The sequence below is a fragment of the Electrona antarctica genome, assembly GCF_951216825.1.
Source record: "Electrona antarctica genome assembly, chromosome: 23".
Lineage (NCBI taxonomy): Eukaryota > Metazoa > Chordata > Actinopteri > Myctophiformes > Myctophidae > Electrona > Electrona antarctica.
Window position 1 is genome coordinate 7,752,031 of NC_136804.1, and position 21,223 is coordinate 7,773,253.

At 46.0% G+C, this 21,223-nt stretch overlaps 1 protein-coding gene across 1 annotated transcript in view; it reads left to right on the forward strand.

The window, feature by feature from the left end:
• dock4b (dedicator of cytokinesis 4b) overlaps nucleotides 1–21,223 on the forward strand; it is a 275,073-nt gene that overhangs the window by 46,427 nt on the left and 207,423 nt on the right. Inside the window, exon 2 of the mRNA XM_079494185.1 lies at nucleotides 20,174–20,257. Coding sequence (XP_079350311.1) covers nucleotides 20,174–20,257 — 84 coding nt within the window. The remainder of the gene's footprint in view (nucleotides 1–20,173; nucleotides 20,258–21,223) is intronic.

Consider the following 21,223-nt stretch of genomic DNA (forward strand, 5'->3'; position numbering starts at 1 on the left):
TGTCTAGAGTTTAAATAGACGGGTATCAGTCAAAAGGGAGACATCAAAGAGGAAGGATGGGTGGGGAGGGATCAACATATGGAATGTCAGAACAGGTCAGCTCCATATATGGAGATCTAAGGGTTTGAGGTCGGATGTAGAATTGCTGGCCGGCTCCATATCTAGGTGATGATCCAGTCTTCTCCATGTATGGTTATCCAGGATTTGATGAGGTCAGTGTCGCGATCTTCATATATGGAGACGGCAATATTTGGAGCGTGTCACAAGGCGTGATGGACTAACGGCTATATATCTTTTCAGCTATTACTTTCAATGTGGTGACTTCATGTTCTCTTTCCATATAGGTTAAGGTTAGACTGATGGAAGGAATGCAGTCTATGGAACATCCTCACTGTGTGTGTGTACGTGCGTGCGTGCGTGCACACGTGTACGCTTGCGTGTGCCGAGACATATGTCTCCATGACCCTGTTAGATGCTGGTGTTGACAACGAAACATGACACCTGCCACTTCCGTCACAAATGCCAGGGCTGTGTGTGTGTGTGTGTGTTTGCGTGTGTGCGTGTGTGCGTGCGTGCGTGCGTGCGTGCGTGCGTGCGTGCGTGCGTGTGTGCGTCTCATATATGTGTGATTGTGTGTGCACGTGAGATGTTCATAGTTTAGGTGCATGTCTACAGTATGTTGAAGTAGGAATAACTTGATTATAATTTAACTGCCTCTGAATTGTGTGTGGGCGTGCATACATGCAGGAAAGGCGGTTATTTGTGCCCATATTTGAACCTGAAGTGCATTTTGGAGGTGAGTCAGGTGACCTCCACCATCAAAAATAAGCGAGACTTGGAGGAGAGTATATGTGCTCACCAGCTTTCCTCCACATCACGTTTTACCGTTTTGCGTTAGAAATACATCCTTCTATATTGTCCCCGTTGCTTTCTCCTTCTCTGATTGTTTTCCCTGCAGCTATTTGTTTGTTCTATCCTTCATACTGTACATCCTCTACACTATCTCTCTCACCATGATGTGTTTGTTCTATCCTTCATACTGTACATCCTACACTATCTCTCTCACCATGATGTGTGTGTGTGTGTGTAGTAGTCATGTCTCTCTCTACTCTACCTTTCTCTTTCTTTCATTTGATCGTTTGTCCTCATAGACTCTTTCTTTCTTTCTTTCTTTCTTTCTTTCTTTCTTTCTTCAAAAGAGTTCACCTCGACTCTTAACTATAGTTTCAACACACCCGGTGAAAGATGTATTTTAAGCGAACAGAGCAGCAGCCATTATGTATATGGAAAATACCAACACCTGCTTCCCACGGTTCACGTTATACTATTTCCGTGGCGTCCGGTGTGAATGCACCGTTGGGGTGTCAATGTATTGGTGAAAAGAACGCAACACTACGTGTGTTGGGAAAACGAAAACACATGGGTTTGCGTTGGTTCGCTCTCTACGTGTGCCATATGCGGTTAATGCATATAGGCTTAGTAAGCTTAAAACACACACACACACACACACACACAGGCACAGTCACGTACTGTACTGTAGGCATCGACACGCACGCATGCACGCACGCGCACATGCACGCACGCACACACACACACACACACACACAGCCAGATGGCTGGGGAAGGAGGCGAGACAGGGCTGTAACGCTATAGCTTTAGCACGGTGACCTATATTTGTCTTTAATCTGAGTCATTTATGATTTGTCCCGCTCCAGCTCGCCAGTCAGTCAGCCGAACTCAGCCAGTACGGTTTGTTCTCCTCTCCGTCAGCACAAACTATGGCGACCAGCTGAGGCCTACCACTATGACCCCATCATGACCCCCTGCACAAGCACAAACACACACGTGTAAGAAACAAACAATCCAGCGGTGGTGCAAAAATATTGTAGCCGAGTACATTTCCGCTAGAACTATATATGCAAGTTTGAGGTACTTCGAGCTTTACTTGTAGATTTGCTGTTTTCAGTGCACGATGAATGTCACGCAACAAAGTATAAATTAAGAGAGTGTGTGTGTGTGTGTGTGTGTGTGTGTGTGTGTGTGTGTGTGTGTGTGTGTGTGTGTGTGTGTGTGTGTGTGTGTGTGTGTGTGTGTGTGTGTGTGTGTGTGTGTGTGTGTGTGTGTGTGTGTGTGTGTGTGTGTGTGTGTGTGTGTGTGTGTGTGCGCACATGTGATTGATTTAAGGTGTGGTGCTGATGCTAATCATGCTGGAAGAGACGGTGACAGTAAATTAGAGGGGAATCCAATAACCTGCTCCCCCAACACCTCCCTTTTTAATAATTATGATTAGTGACTATACACACACACACACACACACACACACACACACACACACGTCGATTGTATCAATAACGGCATGCATGAAACACTTTGACTGTGTTTCTTCAGCCCCCCCCTCCCTCATATTTCAGTCATCTGAAATGCTTTAGTGTTAGCCTAGTTTTAGTCGACTAAATCTACAGTTATTTTTGTCGACAAAAATGCATTGTTGCGGGCCTTGATGCCGTCGTAATGGCTGAGCTTGCGCGACGCGTCGTGTGCTTGTAGATCGGCTATTTTCAGCATGGAGGAGTAGCGTTTCAAAAAAAGTGTTACAATTACAATAGTCTGGCAACCACACTAATGATAAAGAAAGTGTTACAATTACAATAGTCTGGTTGCCCACACTAATGAATGAAAAGAAAGGTAAGGGGAACAATAGTATGGTTGCCCATAGTCAACCACACTAATAATAATAATAATAAAGTGTTACAATTACAATAGTCTGGTTGCCCAAAGGGCAACCAGACTAACTAGCTTTGGGGATGCGTCAGAGCTGGATTCCTGAATGGGAAATTCTGGGCACAAGCCCTGCAGGGCCCAAAGAGCAGGGTGGCACTGTAGAAAATTAGGACAATTAAGTCAAAGGCATTCACCCTGGAAATCTTAATTTTAGCGGCTCTCATATAATGTTATGTATTGTTACATATACAAATAATAAAGTGGTGAAAGAACATAACCAGCTGATCAGTCAGTCTATCATATGATTCTAAAGTAAAGGGCCCCAGCACGAAAAGCTACTATAGTGTACCCGCATACGACTGTTTTGAAACCGAATATAGCTAAAGTATAACATCATTCTTAAAACACCAAAAGGGGTTCCCGCCCGTCACTACACCATTGGTTCTCAAAGTTGGGGTCTCAGCTGGTCCTTAGAAGGGTATAGAAACTAAAATCAGCCAGATAATGTATCATTCATATACTGTACAGTACTATGCTGCGTGAATAAACATACAATTTGATAGCATACAGTAGATCACCCAGGTTTTATGGTTTTTCAATCCCCACACGTGTATGTATAAGTGTTGCAACACTTAAAATGTAGAATATGAAATTTTAACGGTAATATCGTATATCGTATCGATATCGCAATATTTGGCATAAATACAGAGATATGAAATTTTGTCCATATCGTGCAGCCTTACTTGTAATCCAGAGCCCATAGAGTATAGACAGAGTTACGACAACTCCGTTGACTTCATGGGGCCAGTCCTCTTCTACATAGACTTCTATTGGCGAATAGGGACACCGGAAGTTTACAGAATCTATTGTAGTCGATAGGGCTCGTGCGAGTACATGAACCACGTGACCGGGCTGTTTTCTGCCCCCTCAATGTCGCAACTCTGTCTATACTCTATGGCTCTGTTGTAATCCAAACGTACACACGTGTGGGTATAGGGATAGGGTGGCCTGGCTGGGTGTATGACTTGACTACCGCGGCCTGAATGATTCAGCCCTGCAGCCCTGGTGTGAGATATGATCTGGACAACAGATGTCAATATGAAGTTGAGGATAACATTGACCACTTCTGTGTCTTAGTCATACTTCTCTCTCCTTTCTTTCGTAATCTTTTTTGTCATCAGACGGACAGCTTGGTCATATACTTCTCTCTTTGTTGACGTTTTTGTTAACTCATCCTCCTGCCGTTAACCCAGTGGTGGAAAGTAACTAAGTACATTTACTCAAATAATGTACTTAAGTTAAATTTTGAGGTATTTGTACTTTACTTGACTGTATTCCAATTTCCAATACATTTACATCTACTCCACTACATCTCAGAGCCAACATTTGTACTTTTACTCCACTACCTGTTAGGGCAACCACACTAATTAGTAGAATGTATTTCAATTGATTGAAGGCCTCTGTCGACCGGTTGACGCCCACAACCAAAGCAAAAACGCCTGTTGAACATGTTTGAACGCGTTCGCCCTTTGCTTGGAAAAAGTCTATTCTATCCATGCCCCCCCTCCGCAGCAGTGCTCCATGGTATCCGACGGTCCCATTCCAACCACAAGCTCTTACACGGGAACCTTGTGGCGGAGCCGTCACTGATCGGAGGTGCTGGATTATTATTATATAGCACGCAGAGAAGGAATGAGTTCTGTGGCGGGCATATAGGCTGTCTTCTCCTGACACGCACACAAAGGGCGGTGAGAGGGGGTGTGGGAGCCTGCCGGCGGCAAAAGGTGAAATGAAAGCCGTTCCTGTCGGGTGATTCTGCCAGCCGGCCTTTTGTGTGCGCCGCCTATCACGGTTCCCTTCTGTGTGCGAGCATGACCGTGTGGCTATCTTCCAAGCCTTTTGTCTTCGCCGCCTAAGTGTCATCACTGCTGGCGCGTGCATGCGTGTGTGCGTGCGTGTGTGTGCGTGACACTGTGTGCGTGTGTGTGTGTGCGTGACACTGTGTGTGTGTATATATGTGTGCATGTGTTTATGCACTTCTTCTACCCAGCCTATGGTACTGTAGTATTCAAGGCCTTCTCTTTCCTCTTCGTGTGCTTTCTCGCTCCCCTCCCTGCCTGCCTGCTCTCGGCCTCCTCTTTCCTCTGGTATAGCGTCTCCTCATCTCCTCTCTGGCTTTTGAATCCCTGTCGACTGACTCCACAACAACCTTGCCGTCTTGGGCATCATTCAGTTCTTACTAGTCCGTCGCTCCAACTGCGAGCGAGGCGCCACTCAGTGCGCACAGTTCCTCCTCGATCAGTCCCTATACTCACATCGGCGCTGTCAGATATACCTCCAGTGCTCTCCGCTGCATGCACGTGCTGGCCAGTGTGTGTGTGTGTGTGTGTGTGTGTGTGTAAAAATGGTAAATGGTGCATTTATATAGCTTCTTTATCCAAGGCGCTTTACATAGATTGTGCATTACATTCACCCATTCACACACACATTCACACACCGATGGCGATGGAAGCCAAGCAAGGTACCAACCAGCACATCGGGAGCAATTTGGGGTTCAGTGTCTTGCCCAAGGACACTTCGACATGTAGACAGGAGGAGCCGGGATTCGAACCGCCGACCCATGGATCATTGGACGACCATGTGTGTGTGTGCGTGTGTGTGAGTGTGTGTGTGTGTGTGTGTGCGCGTGGGTGTGTGTGTGTGTGTGCGTGCGTGAGTGTGTGTGAGTGTGTGTGCGTGTGTCTGTCTGTTGCCCTCCAAGCACTTCTTTGCACGGGTCAGGATTATACTTTTAGACAGAGTATTACGCATAAGCACAGCCCGGCGGTTACAAACGGCTTAGTGTACGACCTGACTAAGGCCTTGTTTGTGTTTGCCCCCCCGGCCGCACTCCACTCGCTGCCTCGCTGCCCGGCATTCAGACTCAAAGCGTATAGCTGTACGTTTGGGAGGGGGGGCCGCTGAAATATGCACGCCCCCCTCCTCAACCGCACGGGAAAGGAAGCAGTGTTGTTTTCGTCGACTAAAACTAAGACGAAAATTATTCGTCGACTACCTTTTTCCACTGACAAAAACTAAATGGAAACTAAATGAAAACTAAGCTGTGATGACTAAAACTAAGACTAAATATACTGACAATTTAGTCAACAAATAAAAACTAGACTAAAATGTTAGGAAGGGACTAGTGGACAAGAGATCCAGTATAAGTCATTTTACACTTGGTTGCATGCTGAAAATAGCCGATCTACAAGCTCACAACGCGTCGCAGCGCGACGCGTTGTGAGCTTGTAGATCGGCTATTTTCAGCAAATGTAAAATCAGCCATTATGACGGCATCAAGGACTGCCAAAACACATTTTAGTCGACTAAATCAACTGTAGATTTAGTCGACTAAAATCTCATGACATTTAGTCGACTAAAACTAAACTAACACTAACACATTCCAGGTGACTAAAATGTGACTAAAACTAAGTGAAAACTATTCAAGAGACTATGTCTAAAACTAAAATAGAAATTTGATGCCAAAAACAACACTGAAAGGAAGGCCTGCACTATAACGCAGCCATGGGAGTTAAAGAGGCCTTTCTCTGTCTTTTCCGAAGCTTTCTCTTATAGACAGAGCACACGTCTGGTGGTTAACTCTCTTATAGCCAAGACAGAGCACACGTCTGGTGGTTAACTCTCTTATAGCCAAGACAGAGCACACGTCTGGTGGTTAACTCTCTTATAGCCAAGACAGAGCACACGTCTGGTGGTTAACTCTCTCTTAGCCGAGACAGAGCACACGTCTGGTGGTTAACTCTCTTATAGCCAAGACAGAGCACACGTCTGGTGGTTAACTCTCTCTTAGCCGAGACAGAGCACACGTCTGGTGGTTAACTCTCTCTTAGCCGAGACAGAGCACACGTCTGGTGGTTAACTCTCTTATAGCCAAGACAGAGCACACGTCTGGTGGTTAACTCTCTCTTAGCCAAGACAGAGCACACGTCTGGTGGTTAAAGGAGCATTCAGTGATTTCACTTAATTCAAATATCACTTATTTTTTCTTATTTTTTGGATAATCCTCCCTACTATAAAGTGTGCTGACCATATAAGGAGTTCCTCCCTGTCCCAAGTGAGCCCCTGGGGTCAAAAAACCCTAGTTTCGGTTTGGGCTTTGGGTGGCAAAGCCTTCATCCAATCAGGATGAGAGGGGCCTTCCTTTAATCATGATCGAGTGGGGCGGGCCTTGGTGCACGTGCTGTTGGTCTGTTGTACTTCCCCCACTGTAGAGCGTGTGCATGTGCACATCTTGTTACCGGGTGGACCGTTTTTTTTCTTCAAAATCACCCAAATCACTGAATGCTCCTTTAACGTGTCGTAATGTTTATTCACATTGCAGTGACGGGGTAGTTTTGGTCCAGCCCAGTCCGGATGTGGTTCCCAAGGTGGGGTCTGGGGACCCCCAGGGGTCCTTGAGGGAGTTCCAGGGGGTCCCACTCCCCAGCTAAATGATAGTTTGGAACCAAATGGACCCTTATGGGTCTGTAACTCTGAGAGTATACAAATGGAACCAAATCCAGTTCCATTTGTACACTGTCAGAGTTAAATTAACATTGATTTTACAATATAAATTAGGGTCCCAGTGATAGAAATGCCATTAAATGGGGGTCCGTAGACTAATGCATGTCAAACTGGGGGGTCCTTGAAATTAAACGGGTTGAGAATCACTGCTAGAGCCGTAAAAATCTTCTCTTATGGGGGCATATGGCATATCTCTTCAAATGGGGGTCCGCAGGCTAATGAGTTTCAATCTGGGGGTCCTTGAGATGAAAAAAGTTTGGGAACCACTGCAGTTGCACTACATACATACAGACTCTCTCTCTCTCGGTGCCAGCAGCTATAAGGCTCTCACGGCCTGTGTGTGTGTGTGTGTGTGTGTGTGTGTGTGTGTGTGTGTGTGTGTGTGTGTGTGTGTGTGTGTGTGTGTGTGTGTGCGTGTGTGCGTGTGTGCGTGCGTGCGTGCGTGCGTGCGTGCGTGCGTGCGTTCAAACACATAGCCCATACGCATTGACGACCTGACGCATTTTTGGCAGCAGTCGAGCACGTCACGGAATTAGCATATTAATGACATATAGTGTTGAATAATTAACGCAGTGGGAGTGGATTGAGGCACATGAGGCTCATTGTCAGCTCACTAATCGTGGAAAGAAAAGAGGAAGTGAAGCTAATGAGGTTAAAGGCACGGTAACGAGCCTTTTGAACTCCGTTTGTTCGCGAAAACAAAGAGAGCCGGAGCGCATTGCGAGGGAGTGTGTGTGTGTGTGTGTGCACGTGCGTGTGTGTGTGCGCACGTGCGTGTGTTTGGTGGCTTCCTGCTGCTTGTCCACCACTCACCTGAATGTCGACACACGACACGACACGAGGGGCCGTTTCTCGAGCGAAAGTGGCGGAGGAGGTCGCCAGCGGCAGGAAGGGGGAGCGGAGCGGAAGTGGAAGTGCTGTCACTCGGCTCAGAGCCCTGGAAGAAGGAGCTTAGCAGAGTCAGAGGGAGGGAGGAGGAAATACCCCCCCCCCCCCGACTCCCATGTGGCATCCCAAAATGCATAAGCCTAATCCATTGCCAGTGGGCTTTCATTGCATCGCATGCACACACCATACTACAACTACACGGTTGCTCGTACTCCAAGTGGATTAGGGGGGGGGGGGGGGGGGGGAGTGCTTTAATCACTATATACTGTATTTCATGACAAATAGCCGATCGTCAAGCTCTTTCTGGGCTTGAACATCAGCTCGTCAGTGAAGGAGCAGATTAGTGACTTTCACTATCACCACTACAGCTGTGCTCGGGGGGGCTGCCTTGTATATGTTCTTTGGCTTTAATTGTATGTCTAGCTTCGACGCCGACTGTAAAGAAACACACATGATGTCAACGTCGTCAACTTTGTTCAACAGCCAGCAGCTGTGCTCGAAAATGGTTGGTTACCATGACATAAATAAAATGCTACTTAAATGAGACCCTCCATTGCTTTCTTTCCCCAATCAAAAACAAACAAACAAGGGACAGCACATCACTGTCAAAACACACCAGTTCACCGGACACCGCATGGCAGTCACTTGCTGTTCTTCCTCTGTCTGTCCTCTCGTCCGTTCTGTCCTCAATCTTTTTTCAACCCTTTTCATATCGAGGCCCAATATTTATTCAGCATTTGAGCCACGGACCACCATTTAATGACATTTAGCCTCTCAGAGTATTTTTGCTGTTGTTGGATAAGATTTTGTTCACAACAGGCAACGTTGCTCAAAATATAGGTTCGTCTACAGTACATTCACTCATTAGTGTGGTTGCCCAAAGGGCAACCAGACTATTGCAATTGTAACACTTTCTTTATTCCACTAGAGTAACCTTTTTTTTGATACGCTACTCCTCCCACAGTTTTGGCAGCACGCACTTGAGCTATATCCCAAATTGACCGGCTTCATCGGGAAGGGTGTGTTTGTATTTTTTTAAGAGAAATGTTGTATAGTTTAATTGATATTCATTTATTAGTGAATAAAATGTCCCCATTGACATGAATGGGAAAATGCGATTTTTCGCATTTTCTCACATTCAAGTATTTTTTCCTCAGAGACTGTAATCACTATAGTTACAAAACTTGGAGGGTAGGTTCATAATAATTACAAAAATTAATCAACTTATAATGTTATCGGTCGGCCTCATGGTGGCGCTATAACAGCCCACTTTATGTTTTGGCTTATAACTCTTGAACCGTTGTAAAATCAAAATTATTTTTCCCTGGCTTTCTTGGGTCATGACGCATCTCACCATATAGGCCACGCCCATTTGCGCCATGATAGATTTTCCGCCATTTTGAATTTTCTCCAAAACACACTTTTTGCTTCTCCTCCAGATTTTGCCCAAATCTCACAAGAATTGGTACACATGATCTCTGCACTGTTCCGATGAAAACACCACAGGCGGAATTTTGATAGTGCGTATCGTTCGGCCGTAATCGGCTTCCGAAGTTAGTGGGAGGGGCCTATTTTACAAAGAATGCCACAAATCACGAACCAAACGTCCAATCAACTCCAAATTTGAATCAAATGTCGTGGGTGGTTTAATCAACCAAAAGCCAAAAGCAATTCCATTTTCATCCATAGGGGGCGCCACAAATGCGAAAATTGTAACCGTTTGTCGCAAAAAACATGATTTTTGGGGGCATAAATCCCCTCGAATTACTTACACATGATCACAGGGGTGACGCGACATTGTAATTGGCTGGCAATATTAGTGGGAGGGGCCTATGTAAGCGACTGCGGCAACCACACTTTGCACTTTTTCAAAATTGCAACCTTTCCAGTTTATATTCATATTTGAATAGAAAAGAGAGGTCGCACACAATGCATCGCATCGCGACGCATTGTGACCTTGTAGATCAGCTATTTTCAAATGGTCGAAATGTATATAGGGTTGAAGTGGTTACAGTAATGTAGTGGAGTAAAAGTACAAATGTTGGCTCTGAGATGTAGTGGAGTAGATGTAAATGTATTGGAAATTGGAATACAGTCAAGTAAAGTACAAATACCTCAAAATTGTACTTAAGTACAGTATTTGAGTAAATGTACTTAGTTACTTTCCACCACTGGGTTAACGGCAGGAGGATGAGTTAACAAAACGTCAACAAAGAGAGAAGTATATGACCAAGCTGTCCGTCTGATGACAAAAAAGATTACGAAAGAAAGGAGAGAGAAGTATGACTAAGACACAGAAGTGGTCAATGTTATCCTCAACTTCATATTGACATCTGTTGTCCAGATCATATCTCACACCAGGGCTGCAGGGCTGAATCATTCAGGCCGCGGTAGTCAAGTCATACACCCAGCCAGGCCACCCTATCCCTATACCCACACGCATGTATGTTTGGATTACAACAGAGCCATAGAGTATAGACAGAGTTGCGACATTGAGGGGGCAGAAAACAGCCCGGTCACGTGGTTCATGTACTCCGCGAGCCCTATCGACTACAATAGATTCTGTAAACTTCCGGTGTCCCTATTCGCCAATAGAAGTCTATGTAGAAGAGGACTGGCCCCATGAAGTGAACGGAGTTGTCGTAACTCTGTCTATACTCTATGGGCTCTGGATTACAAGTAGGGCTGCACGATATGGACAACATTTCATATCGATACGATATACGATATTACCGTTAAAATTTCATATTCTGCATTTTAAGTGTTGTAACACTTATACATACACGTGTGGGGATTGAAAAACCATAAAACCTGGGTGATCTACTGTATGCTATCAAATTGTATGTTTATTCACGCAGCATAGTACTGTACAGTATATGAATGATACATTCTCTGGCTGATTTTAGTTTCTACCCTTCTAAGGACTAGCTGAGACCCCAACTTTGAGAACCAATGGTGTAGTGACGGGCGGGAACCCCTTTTGGTGTTTTAAGAATTATGTTATACTTTAGCTATTGAAAAATAGCAGATCTACAAGCTCATAGCGCGGCACCGAGTGCCGCGCTACGAGCTTGTAGGTCTGCTATTTTTGAAAAATCGAGAAAATGTGGTGCAAATCTTTGAATATATATTCTGTCAGAGCGATCGTTTTTAACTCAAACTTTGCTTCATGGGGGATCCCTGGAACAACATATTTTCAGATGGGGGTCGGCGGCCAATTACATATATTTTTGGGCTCCTTGACATGAAAAACTTTAAGAACGACTGACATAGAAACATAGGCTTTTCAGAAAACTGTCAGGATTTAGAAGACATTTGCAGAAACGTCTTCAGGTCTAAATGGGTTAAGAGCGCACCGGACCGCATCTCCATGATATGATCTACTGCACCACGGATATGTCAACATGAAGTCGAAATGAGTCATAGTTCTCTCTTTTTGTATCTTTTTGTCATCATCACCTTTAAGTGAAAAAAGTAGTGTCAAAATATCTTTTGTATATTCGGTTTCAAAACAGGCCGTATGCGGGTACACTATAGTAGCTTTTCGTGCTGGGGCCCTTTACTTTAGAATCATATGATAGACTGACTGATCAGCTGGTTATGTTCCATCACCACTTTATTATTTGTATATGTAACAATACATACCATTATATGAGAGCTGCTATAATTAAGATTTCCAGGGTGAATGCCTCTGACTTAATTGGCCTAATTTTCTACAGTGCCACCCTGCTCTTTGGGCCCTGCAGGGCTTGTGCCCAGAATTTCCCATTCAGGAATCCAGCTCTGACGCATCCCCAAAGCTAGTTAGTGCAACCAGACTATTGTAATTGTAACACTTTATTATTATTATTATTATTATTATTATTAGTGCAACCAGACTATTGTAATTGTAACACTTTATTAGTGTGGTTGCCTATGGGCAACCAGACTATTGTTCCCCTTACCTTTTCTTTTCATTCATTAGTGTGGGCAACCAGACTATTGTAATTGTAACACTTTATTTATTATTAGTGTGGTTGCCAGACTATTGTAATTGTAACACTTTATTTTTACTGGAGTAAGACTTTTTTTGAAACGCTACTCCTCCCACAGTTTTGACTGTACGCACTTGAGCCATATGTCAAATCGACGACTTCATCGGGAATGGTGTGCTTGCTCATTGCTAAGAGAAATGTTGTATAGTTTAATTGATAATAATTAGTGAATTCATTTTCCCCATTCACTTAACATGGGAAGATCTAAAAGTCCAACTCAAGTATTTTTTTAGTTGGACTATGTAAGCGACTGCGGCAACCACACTTTGCAATTTTTTTAAATTGCGACCTTTCTAGTTGTGTAGACTTCTTGTGAATTAGGTAATGCAGATTTACTCTTGAGAGCGTAAAATGAAACCAAATGGTTTCATTTTACGCTCTCAGGAGTTAAAGATCTAAAAGGGTCCATTTGGTTACCAACTTTCCTTCATTTAACTGGGGACCACCTGGAACAGCCTCAAGGACCACTGGTGGTCCCCGGACCACTGGTTGAAAACCACTGGTCTAGAATATCTACTCTATGCATGGTGCATGCTTCTGCCATTTCCATCTGTATGTCTTGATTCTCTGTTTTGTTCTCTCACTCTACCCCTCTCTCTCTCTCTCTCTCTCTCTCTTTCTTTCTCTCTCTCTCTCTCACTCTACCCTCTCTCTCTCTCTCTCTCTCTCTCACTCTACCCCCCCCCCCTCTCTCTCTCTCTCTCTCTCTCTCACTCTACCCCTCTCTCTCTCTCTCTCTCTCTCTCTCTCTCTCTCTCTCACTCTACCTCTCTCTCTCTCTCTCTCTCACTCTACCCCTCTCTCTCTCTCACTCTACCCCTCTCTCTCTCTCTCTCTCACTCTACCCCTCTCTCTCACTCTACCCCCCTCTCTCTCTCTCTCTCTCTCTCTCTCTCTCTCTCTCTCTCTCTCTCTCTCTCTCTCTCTTCTGTGTTTTTCCCTCTCTCGGCCTGTGTGCATGCACGTTCCCTCGCTGCCATCTGTGTGTAATGTCTAGTCTGGAACCAGCGGTCTGGTCAAGAATAGCAGTGCCCTAGTGACAGCCCACAGATTCCTGTCAGACAACATCTGTGTGTGCGCGTGTGTGTGCGTGTGCGCGCGGCAGCTGGATTGTTTTTGGTGTATTTAAGCACTTGGATGTCCATGCACAAATTCACTTATCCATGCTACTGTATGTTATTGGGCATTTACGTACACGTATGTGTGGAGTAAGGGTTTCTGCTAATGTAGCCTGTTGGGGTGTGTGTGTGTGTGTGTGTGTGTGTGTGTGTGTGTGTGTGTGTGTGTGAGTGTGTGAGTGTGTGAGTGTGCGCGCGCGCCAGTTTATGAGCTTTCTTCCTCCTCTGTACTTGGCCTATTTTTGCACTCGGTGAGGCGGCATTGTGCACGCACGTGGTTAGGTGTGTCTCGTAGCCGCCGTTGTAGCACAGTGCCCCCCCCCCCCCCCCCCCCACACACACACACACACACACACATGTTTGAGCTCTTCTCTCGCTTCCCCCTGCGCTTTGCGTCATTTAATTTAACGTATTTTCTGCTAAGGACGACATTAAGGCGAGGCAAGTAAAAGTCACAGATGGCCTGCAAGCCAAAAAGTACATCTTTGTGTGTAGACCTCCAGTTCTAGGCTAAACAGAAGGGGGGGGACTTTTTTATTACTTCTACACAACAACTCTTAAGGTATATTAATGACATTGTTCAATGTTGAATATGAGTTTCCCCATTTAAGTAAAACATTTGAGTACTTTTTCCACCACTGGCAATACCCTCGCGGCCCACTAGTAGTCCCCGCCGCACGTGGTGACAATCATCCATCTTAAGACACGAATTGTAACGAGGAGACGACGAGGTCTGACGCTGATATACGACCAGTGAGACAGACGACGCAAAGTGACAGGGACAGACCGCACTGACTAAAACTAAGCTATGATGACTAAGACTAAATATATTGACAATTTCGTCAACAAATAAAAACTAGACAAATCTTAGGAAGGGACTAGTGGACAAGATATCCAGTGTAAGTCATTTTACACTTGGTTTGCATGCTGAAAATAGCAGATCTACAAGCCCACAATGCGTCACAAGTGTACAATCAGTCATTAAGATGGCATCAAGGCCTTCCAAAATACATTTTAGTCGACTAAATCAATTTTTAGAATCTGATCTCAGGTCAGAATGGGTTAAGACACGCATAATACTGCCCTATGACTAAAACTGAAATAAAACGTTGGTGTCAAAAAATCAATACTGGTGACGGGGACAGACAGACGACACTGGCGAAGAAAAGACAGAAGAGACGGACAGACGGACAGACGGACAGCAGCCGGCTGTTGGAGGGAGGCCGTCTTTCAGTTCGCCACAGTTAAAAAAAAGAGTGACTTGAAAACGGAATAATTTCGGCAGCTACAGCTGGGAAAGTCACTTGGATAATTCATGTATTGGGCACGCTTTGGGTTTCGCGCACACACACGCTTTACATGCAAATCTGTCTGCGTGTGTGTGGGTGTCTGTGTGTGCCTGTGAGTGCGTGACTGTGTGTGTGTGTGTGTGTGTCCATGTGCGTCGTCGTGTGTGTGCAGAGAATGCAAAAATACAGTATTTTAGCATTTTCTTTGCATGCAAATCTGTGATTGCCAGCTGTGTGTGTGTGTGTGTGTGTGTGTGTGTGTGTGTGTGTGTGTGTGTGTGTGTGTGTGTGTGTGTGGGGGCTTTGAATGAATTACAAAGTCAGATGTGCTCTGGCGACAAAATCCCTTGTAAAGAAAGATCGTGTTTCTGCAGTGACGGGGATAACAAGAGCCCTGGCAGAGTTTCAACTTCAAACGCAGAAGGATCACTCTCACCCACACGCACGCACACACGCACACACACACACACACACACACACACACACACACACACACACACACACACACACACACACACACACACACACACACACACGCACACACACACACACTTTTTTTTCCCACACGCAATCACTGGCAATGTGGAATGTCCCGGTGGAGTTGGCTTTGGCCGGTTGCGTTTTTCGATTTCATCAGCAGACCTGGCCTGATCCCTGTACCTGGGAAAATGGCCTCTCCTCCTGGGTTGTAATCCGTCAGGTTGGAGACGGGGGGGGGGCGGGGGAACGGGGGGGACGGGGGGGGGGGGGGGGGGTGGGGGGGGGGCTCACTTGTTATTCTGATTTGCGGATGCTACTTCCATTTGGTCCGGTCCATTAGGGACCTCACTCCCACCATTTTACCCCCACTTATGGGATTTACTCCGGTGTGTATATTTGAGACGGTGACCAGCTAGACAGACATCCCGTTTTGGCCGCCGGAATTCACCCTTTATCAAGTCCTGCCCCTGCAGGTTGTGCCCCTCTTCGCACCCATTGGTTGCCGTTTCGTGGTTGGACAAAAATCCTTCCTCTCCATCCACTACCATTGAAATAACAATGTTTTTCAGTTGCTTCGTATATTATTCTGTGCACTCAATTGTTATTGTAAACTTGGTGTCAGTAAAAAAGGAACATCACAGGTGCAGCACGGTGACTCGGCATATCGTGTTTGTTTTGCGTTTTTTCCAAAAATGATGTTTTAGCAAATTCAACATAAACAAGGCGGAACCAGGGTGAGACAGGGCAGAAAGAGCCTGCTGGTTAGTCAGTCAGTGGACCAATCAGAAGGCTGACAAAGGGTGAATTGTCCCTGTTTATTTTTTTTGTATTTATTTTTTTATTTTAGTTTTATTTTTTGGGCTTTTCCAAGTGCTCAAAGCGCTTTACAATGGTTCATTCATTCATACATTGGGAGGTGAAGCGGCGAACAGTCGACGCCAGCGTCCTCACTTCCCACATTCACACACCAATGGTGGCAAGTTCACACCGACCAACGGCGTCAGGTTGGCTCAGCAGCCTATAGGTGCCCAGACGGTTGAGCTAACCGCCCGGGGGAATTGTCCCGGTTTCAAGCTGACCAATATCAAAGTCCCAGTTTTCGACATTCACTATCAAATTGTACCGGTTTTGACACCGTAATTTAAATAATCACACTCATTTTGAGTGCTTACACGTTCATCATGTCCTGTTCGGTTGAAAGGTGCAGTCACTAGATGTGGTAAGAAGTGCTAAAATGATTGTCCCCCAAGTAGTGAAAACAGCCGATCTACAAGCAGATTTAACTGATTAACCCATTCTGTACGGGAACCCCTTTTGATGTTCTAACTAAGCATTATGTTATACTTTAGCTATTGAAAAATAGCAGATCTACAAGCTCATAGCGCGCCACCGAGTGGCGCGCTACGAGCTTGTAGGTCTGCTATTTTTTTTAAATCGTGAAAATGCGGCACAAATATTTGAATATATATTCTTTCAGAATACTTTTTTTTTATTTCGACGTCAGGCCTAAATGTTGAGAGCGTGCGTGAGAGAGGATCATGTCTCTCATGTCTTGGCACAGGATGTGTTGTAATGTAACATATATGCTGCAAGTGTGTCTTAAACATTGTGTGCATGTTGTGCAACAAGCATGCACGCCAATGTGTTTGCATGATGGGTGTGTCTTCTTTGCGTGCGTGCTTTGTGTGTTATTGTGTATTTGTGTAAGCCTGTGTGTATTTCTTTGACACACGCACACATGTTCCTTCTTTGGTGTGTGTGTGTGTGTGTGTGTGTGTGTGTGTGTGTGTGTGTGTGTGTGTGTGTGTGTGTGTGTGTGTGTGTGTGTGTGTGTGTGTGTGTGTGTGTGTGTGTGTGTGTGTGTGTGTGTGTGTGTGTGTGTGTGTGTGTGTGTGTGTGTGTGTGTGTGTGTGTGTGTGTGTGTGTGTGTGGTTCTGCATGCACAGTATACAGGGCAGGCTCTGCACTGCACACGTGCACATACACTACTACAGTGGTTCACAAAGTCGGGTCCAGGGACCCCCAGGGGTCCTTGAGGGAGTTCCAGGGGGGTCCCGGGCCAAATCGACCCTTATGGGACTGTTACTCTGTGTTAAATTAACATAGAAACATAGAATTGCCGTTAAATGGGCGTCCGTAGCTTATTGAATGTCAAACTGGGGGTCCTCAAAATGAAAAACACTGCTAGAGCCGTAGAAATAGGGGGTCCGTGGGCTGATGAATGTAAATTTGGGGGTCCTTGACATGAAAAAGTTTGAGAACCACTGCACTACTACACGACTAATGCAAATCTGTCGTGTGTGTGCGTGTGTGCGTGCGTGCGTGCGTGCACGAGCGTGAGAGCGCATACGTGTGTGCGGCGTGCGTGCGCGTGCGTGCCCCAGTAGAGTCTGCAGTGCAGGAGTCACTGTGTCTTTGATGAAAGCTAGACTGTACATAATCCCCTCCAGCATGGGGACTTCACTACTATGCCAGTGTGTGTGTGTGCGCGGGCATACTGTAGTGAAAAAGACCTGCTGAAGCTGGCAGTGAACCAGCCTTTAGCAACAGCTGTCCGACCTGGCTGTCTGTCCCTCTCGTTTCTACATGGCCGCAAATCCCTACGACTGTGCCCGTTTATGCTTCAAATCCCTGTGTGTGTGTGTGTGTGTGTGTGGGTGTGTGTGCACGTGCGCGACAGTGTATTTGGTGCTTTACAAGAGAGAATTGTTGATGTCTTTGTTGGGTCACTGACTTAAGTGCTTAGCACTCTTCTACGTTTATAAAGGGCCACATAGCCTGAATCCTGTGTCTCTACTGAGTGGTACGTTTTCTCAAAGCCCATATATGTCTCTCGGTTGTCTGAAAGGTCCCAGCTGTATAGGACAAAGTGCTGCTCGCTGAGAGAGAGAGAGAGAGAGAGAGAGAGAGAAACACCTTCTATGTCAAATGTCTCCACACTTCTCTGCCCCTCTCTGTCACTGGTGGAAACTGTGAAACCTTTGTTACAGCTTGACGGGAATGGAATTGTCGTGTTGCGGAAGTTAGATGGATTCTCAGAGCCCTGAGCTGCCAGTGGGCCCAAAAGTGAATACCATTGCATAGCCATTATTTGCGTTTTGCCCAATCCCCCCCCCCCCCCCCCCCCCCCCCAATTTAGTTAATTCCTCCCCACACACGAAAAAGCGTCACGACACGATACACGACACAACGGTCTGTCTGTCTGTCTGTCTGTCTGTCTGTCTGTCTGTCTGTCTGTCTGTCTGTCTGTCTGTCTGTCTGTCTGTCTGTCTGTCTGTCTGTCTGTCTGTCTGTGTCTCTCTCTCTCTCTCTCTCTCTCTCTGCAGCCCTTCCTTTCTCAGGTGGTTTGTTGTTTTAACAAAAACAGGGACACAGAAGATAACATTTGGGTTGTCAATCATTCCTCTATAGTTTCACACCCTAGTTACATCTCTCTGTATCTTACATGTATACTGTCCACCACTGCACTCCGCTACAGGCCAGGGAGTGTTATATCATCAGAGCAGCAGCGCCCACTGAACGAGAGAGATTGTGGCGTCTGCTGCCAATTCCTCAACGCCGACACAAATGATTTATACGAGTCCCTCCTCTCCGTTCTCTGGACTCAATGAACTTAATTGAATTAGAGCGTGTGGAGAGGATCCTGTTGGCTCTCCCACCCCCCCCCCCCCCCCCCCCCCCCCCCTCCTCCCCGACCGATGCAGAGAAATCATCGAATCACTGATACCTTTTGAAAGTCCTAAAAACTCATCGTGGGAGCATGCCGGAGGCAAGTGTCAGCCCTTTGTTGGCACTTGGCTCATAACTAAGCATTATGTTATACTTTAGCTATTGAAAAATAGAAGATCTACAAGCTCATAGCGCGCCACCGAGTGGCGCGCTACGAGCTTGTAGGTCTGCTATTTTTGAGGACGCAGGGCGGGTTGTACTGTACGTTAAAGGTCCCAGCCATGTCAGATCTACACACTCACAGTGCGTCACGACGTTGCATGTCGTGAGCTTGTAGATCTGCAGCCATGCACTGCCAGGTTGAAACTGAAAGCTCTTAACACAGTAAGACCCATAACAAAAGGATAGAGGCTGAACCGGAGCGATAGCCCCGCCCCCGCGCTATTCATTTCAGTGGAAGTTGCTCAGTGGCGTTTTGAAGCACGTGGAAGAACGGTCTATATACTTCCGCATTTGCCAACCGGTAGTGCAAACCGAGCGCTCAATGTTAAAGCCCAGCTGTCCGGGGTTTCCTCGTCAAAAATCCACGGGTCCGCTTGCAGTTCACGCTCTAACCAGTAGGGCTGAGTGCTTCAACGTTGGCGAGCCTCCCTGGGGGCTTGGTAAAACCCACTAAGACCTACTTTAACCCTTATTTTATACTTTAGCTGTTGAAAGATAGTAGATCTACACGCTCATAGCGCAGCTACCGAGTGCTGTGCTATGAGCTTGTAGATCTGCTATTTTTTGAAAAATACTGAAAACGTGGTGCAAATCTTTGACTTTGGATATCTATATATTCTCTCTCACAGCTAACGTTTTTAACTCATATCTTTGCTTCTGGGGGGTCCCTGGGACAACATATTTTCAGATGGGGGGTTGGTTGTCAATTAAGCAATATTACACGAGAGGGTGTTCTTTAACGTCATTAAGGCACGCCTGCGGTGCCGTAAGAACTCGCCCGCCGGGCGAGTTCCGAAAGGTATCGCAGGTATCGCAGAAGTCGCTGAAAATTAATTATTTTTCAATGACAGATGTAGTCACTACGGCCACAAATGTCCCAAGAAACTAGCTAGCCTAGCCACACAGAGTCTGCTGCGCTCTGAGAGAAAAGCACGGCTGAATTGTTCGTTTTGATTAGCCGTCGAAATAACGTGATTATTTCAACGGCTAGTTCAACCAATCAGATTGCTTCCTCAAAACGACCTGTATAACTATAGATAATAATGGACCTCAGGTTCATCTTGGCCTACGCTGTGAGGCTGCGGTCCTCACGGTGTCCTTCCTGGGCATGGGACGGGTGGACGTTGCTGTGTCAGCCTGGACAGTGCGTGGACTCAACGTGTGTGTTGTGTGTGCTTGTGTGTTGCAGTGCTGGCCAGTTTCAGAGGCACCGTTCAGCATGGACTGCCTCTGGAGATCGGAGACACCGTGCAGATCCTGGAGAAATGTGAAGGTACTGTACAGACACACACACACACACACACACACACACACACACACACACACACACACACACACACACACTCACACAGATTTGCATAATCACGCACAGACACATGCAGGGTTGCACATAATATGACAGCCTTCCTCCAACACTCAATACAACATTTCCTACAACTTGAGAATACTGTGCCAAACATATTAAACATTCATGGCTTCAGTAGGTGCGTGCGTGCGTGCGTGCGTGCGTGCGTGCGTGCGTGCGTGCGTGCGTGCGTGCGTGACTGTGTGTGTGCGCAGGAGAGATAAATGTCTGTGGAAACTGGAAATTCATTATTTGCCACCGTTTCCTGTGTGTAATGGCCACTGTTCCTGCATGCCTTCCTGTCCACATCGTCTAGATGTCTTTCTCCCCCCTTTCCACTCTTTTACTCTATTCCTGTTTTTGGTGTGTCCCCCCCCCCCCCCCCCCGTCTCTCTCTGATTCCGTAGTGAATTGCTCTATGTTTCTGCAATAACACGGTTTCACTGCTATGCTCTGGTTCTATTTCCTAATGGCTCCCTCTCTGTGGCTCAGGTTTTAAAACACAGACAGACACACGTGGCACGCTTCACTTCCTGTTATTCATTCATTGACAGACAGACAGACAGACAGACAGACAGACAGACAGACAGACAGACAGACAGACAGACAGACGGAGACACGTCTATTGTATATTGTGAAAGACAGACAGAGAAGAAGAAGGTCAGGCACGCATACAGACAGACATACAGACAGACAGAGGGACATGGACACTGCCTGTCTATCTGCGAAGAAGACGTGACAACAGCAGAGAAGTCCAGAGGAAGACAATTGGATCTAATTTCTCATGAAACGTACTGTTAACCAACCCAATAATACGGACTTGTAACGGGAGCAACAGGAAAGACAAGCAGACATGTAATGATGAGACAGACAGGCCTGAGGCAGAGAAGGAGA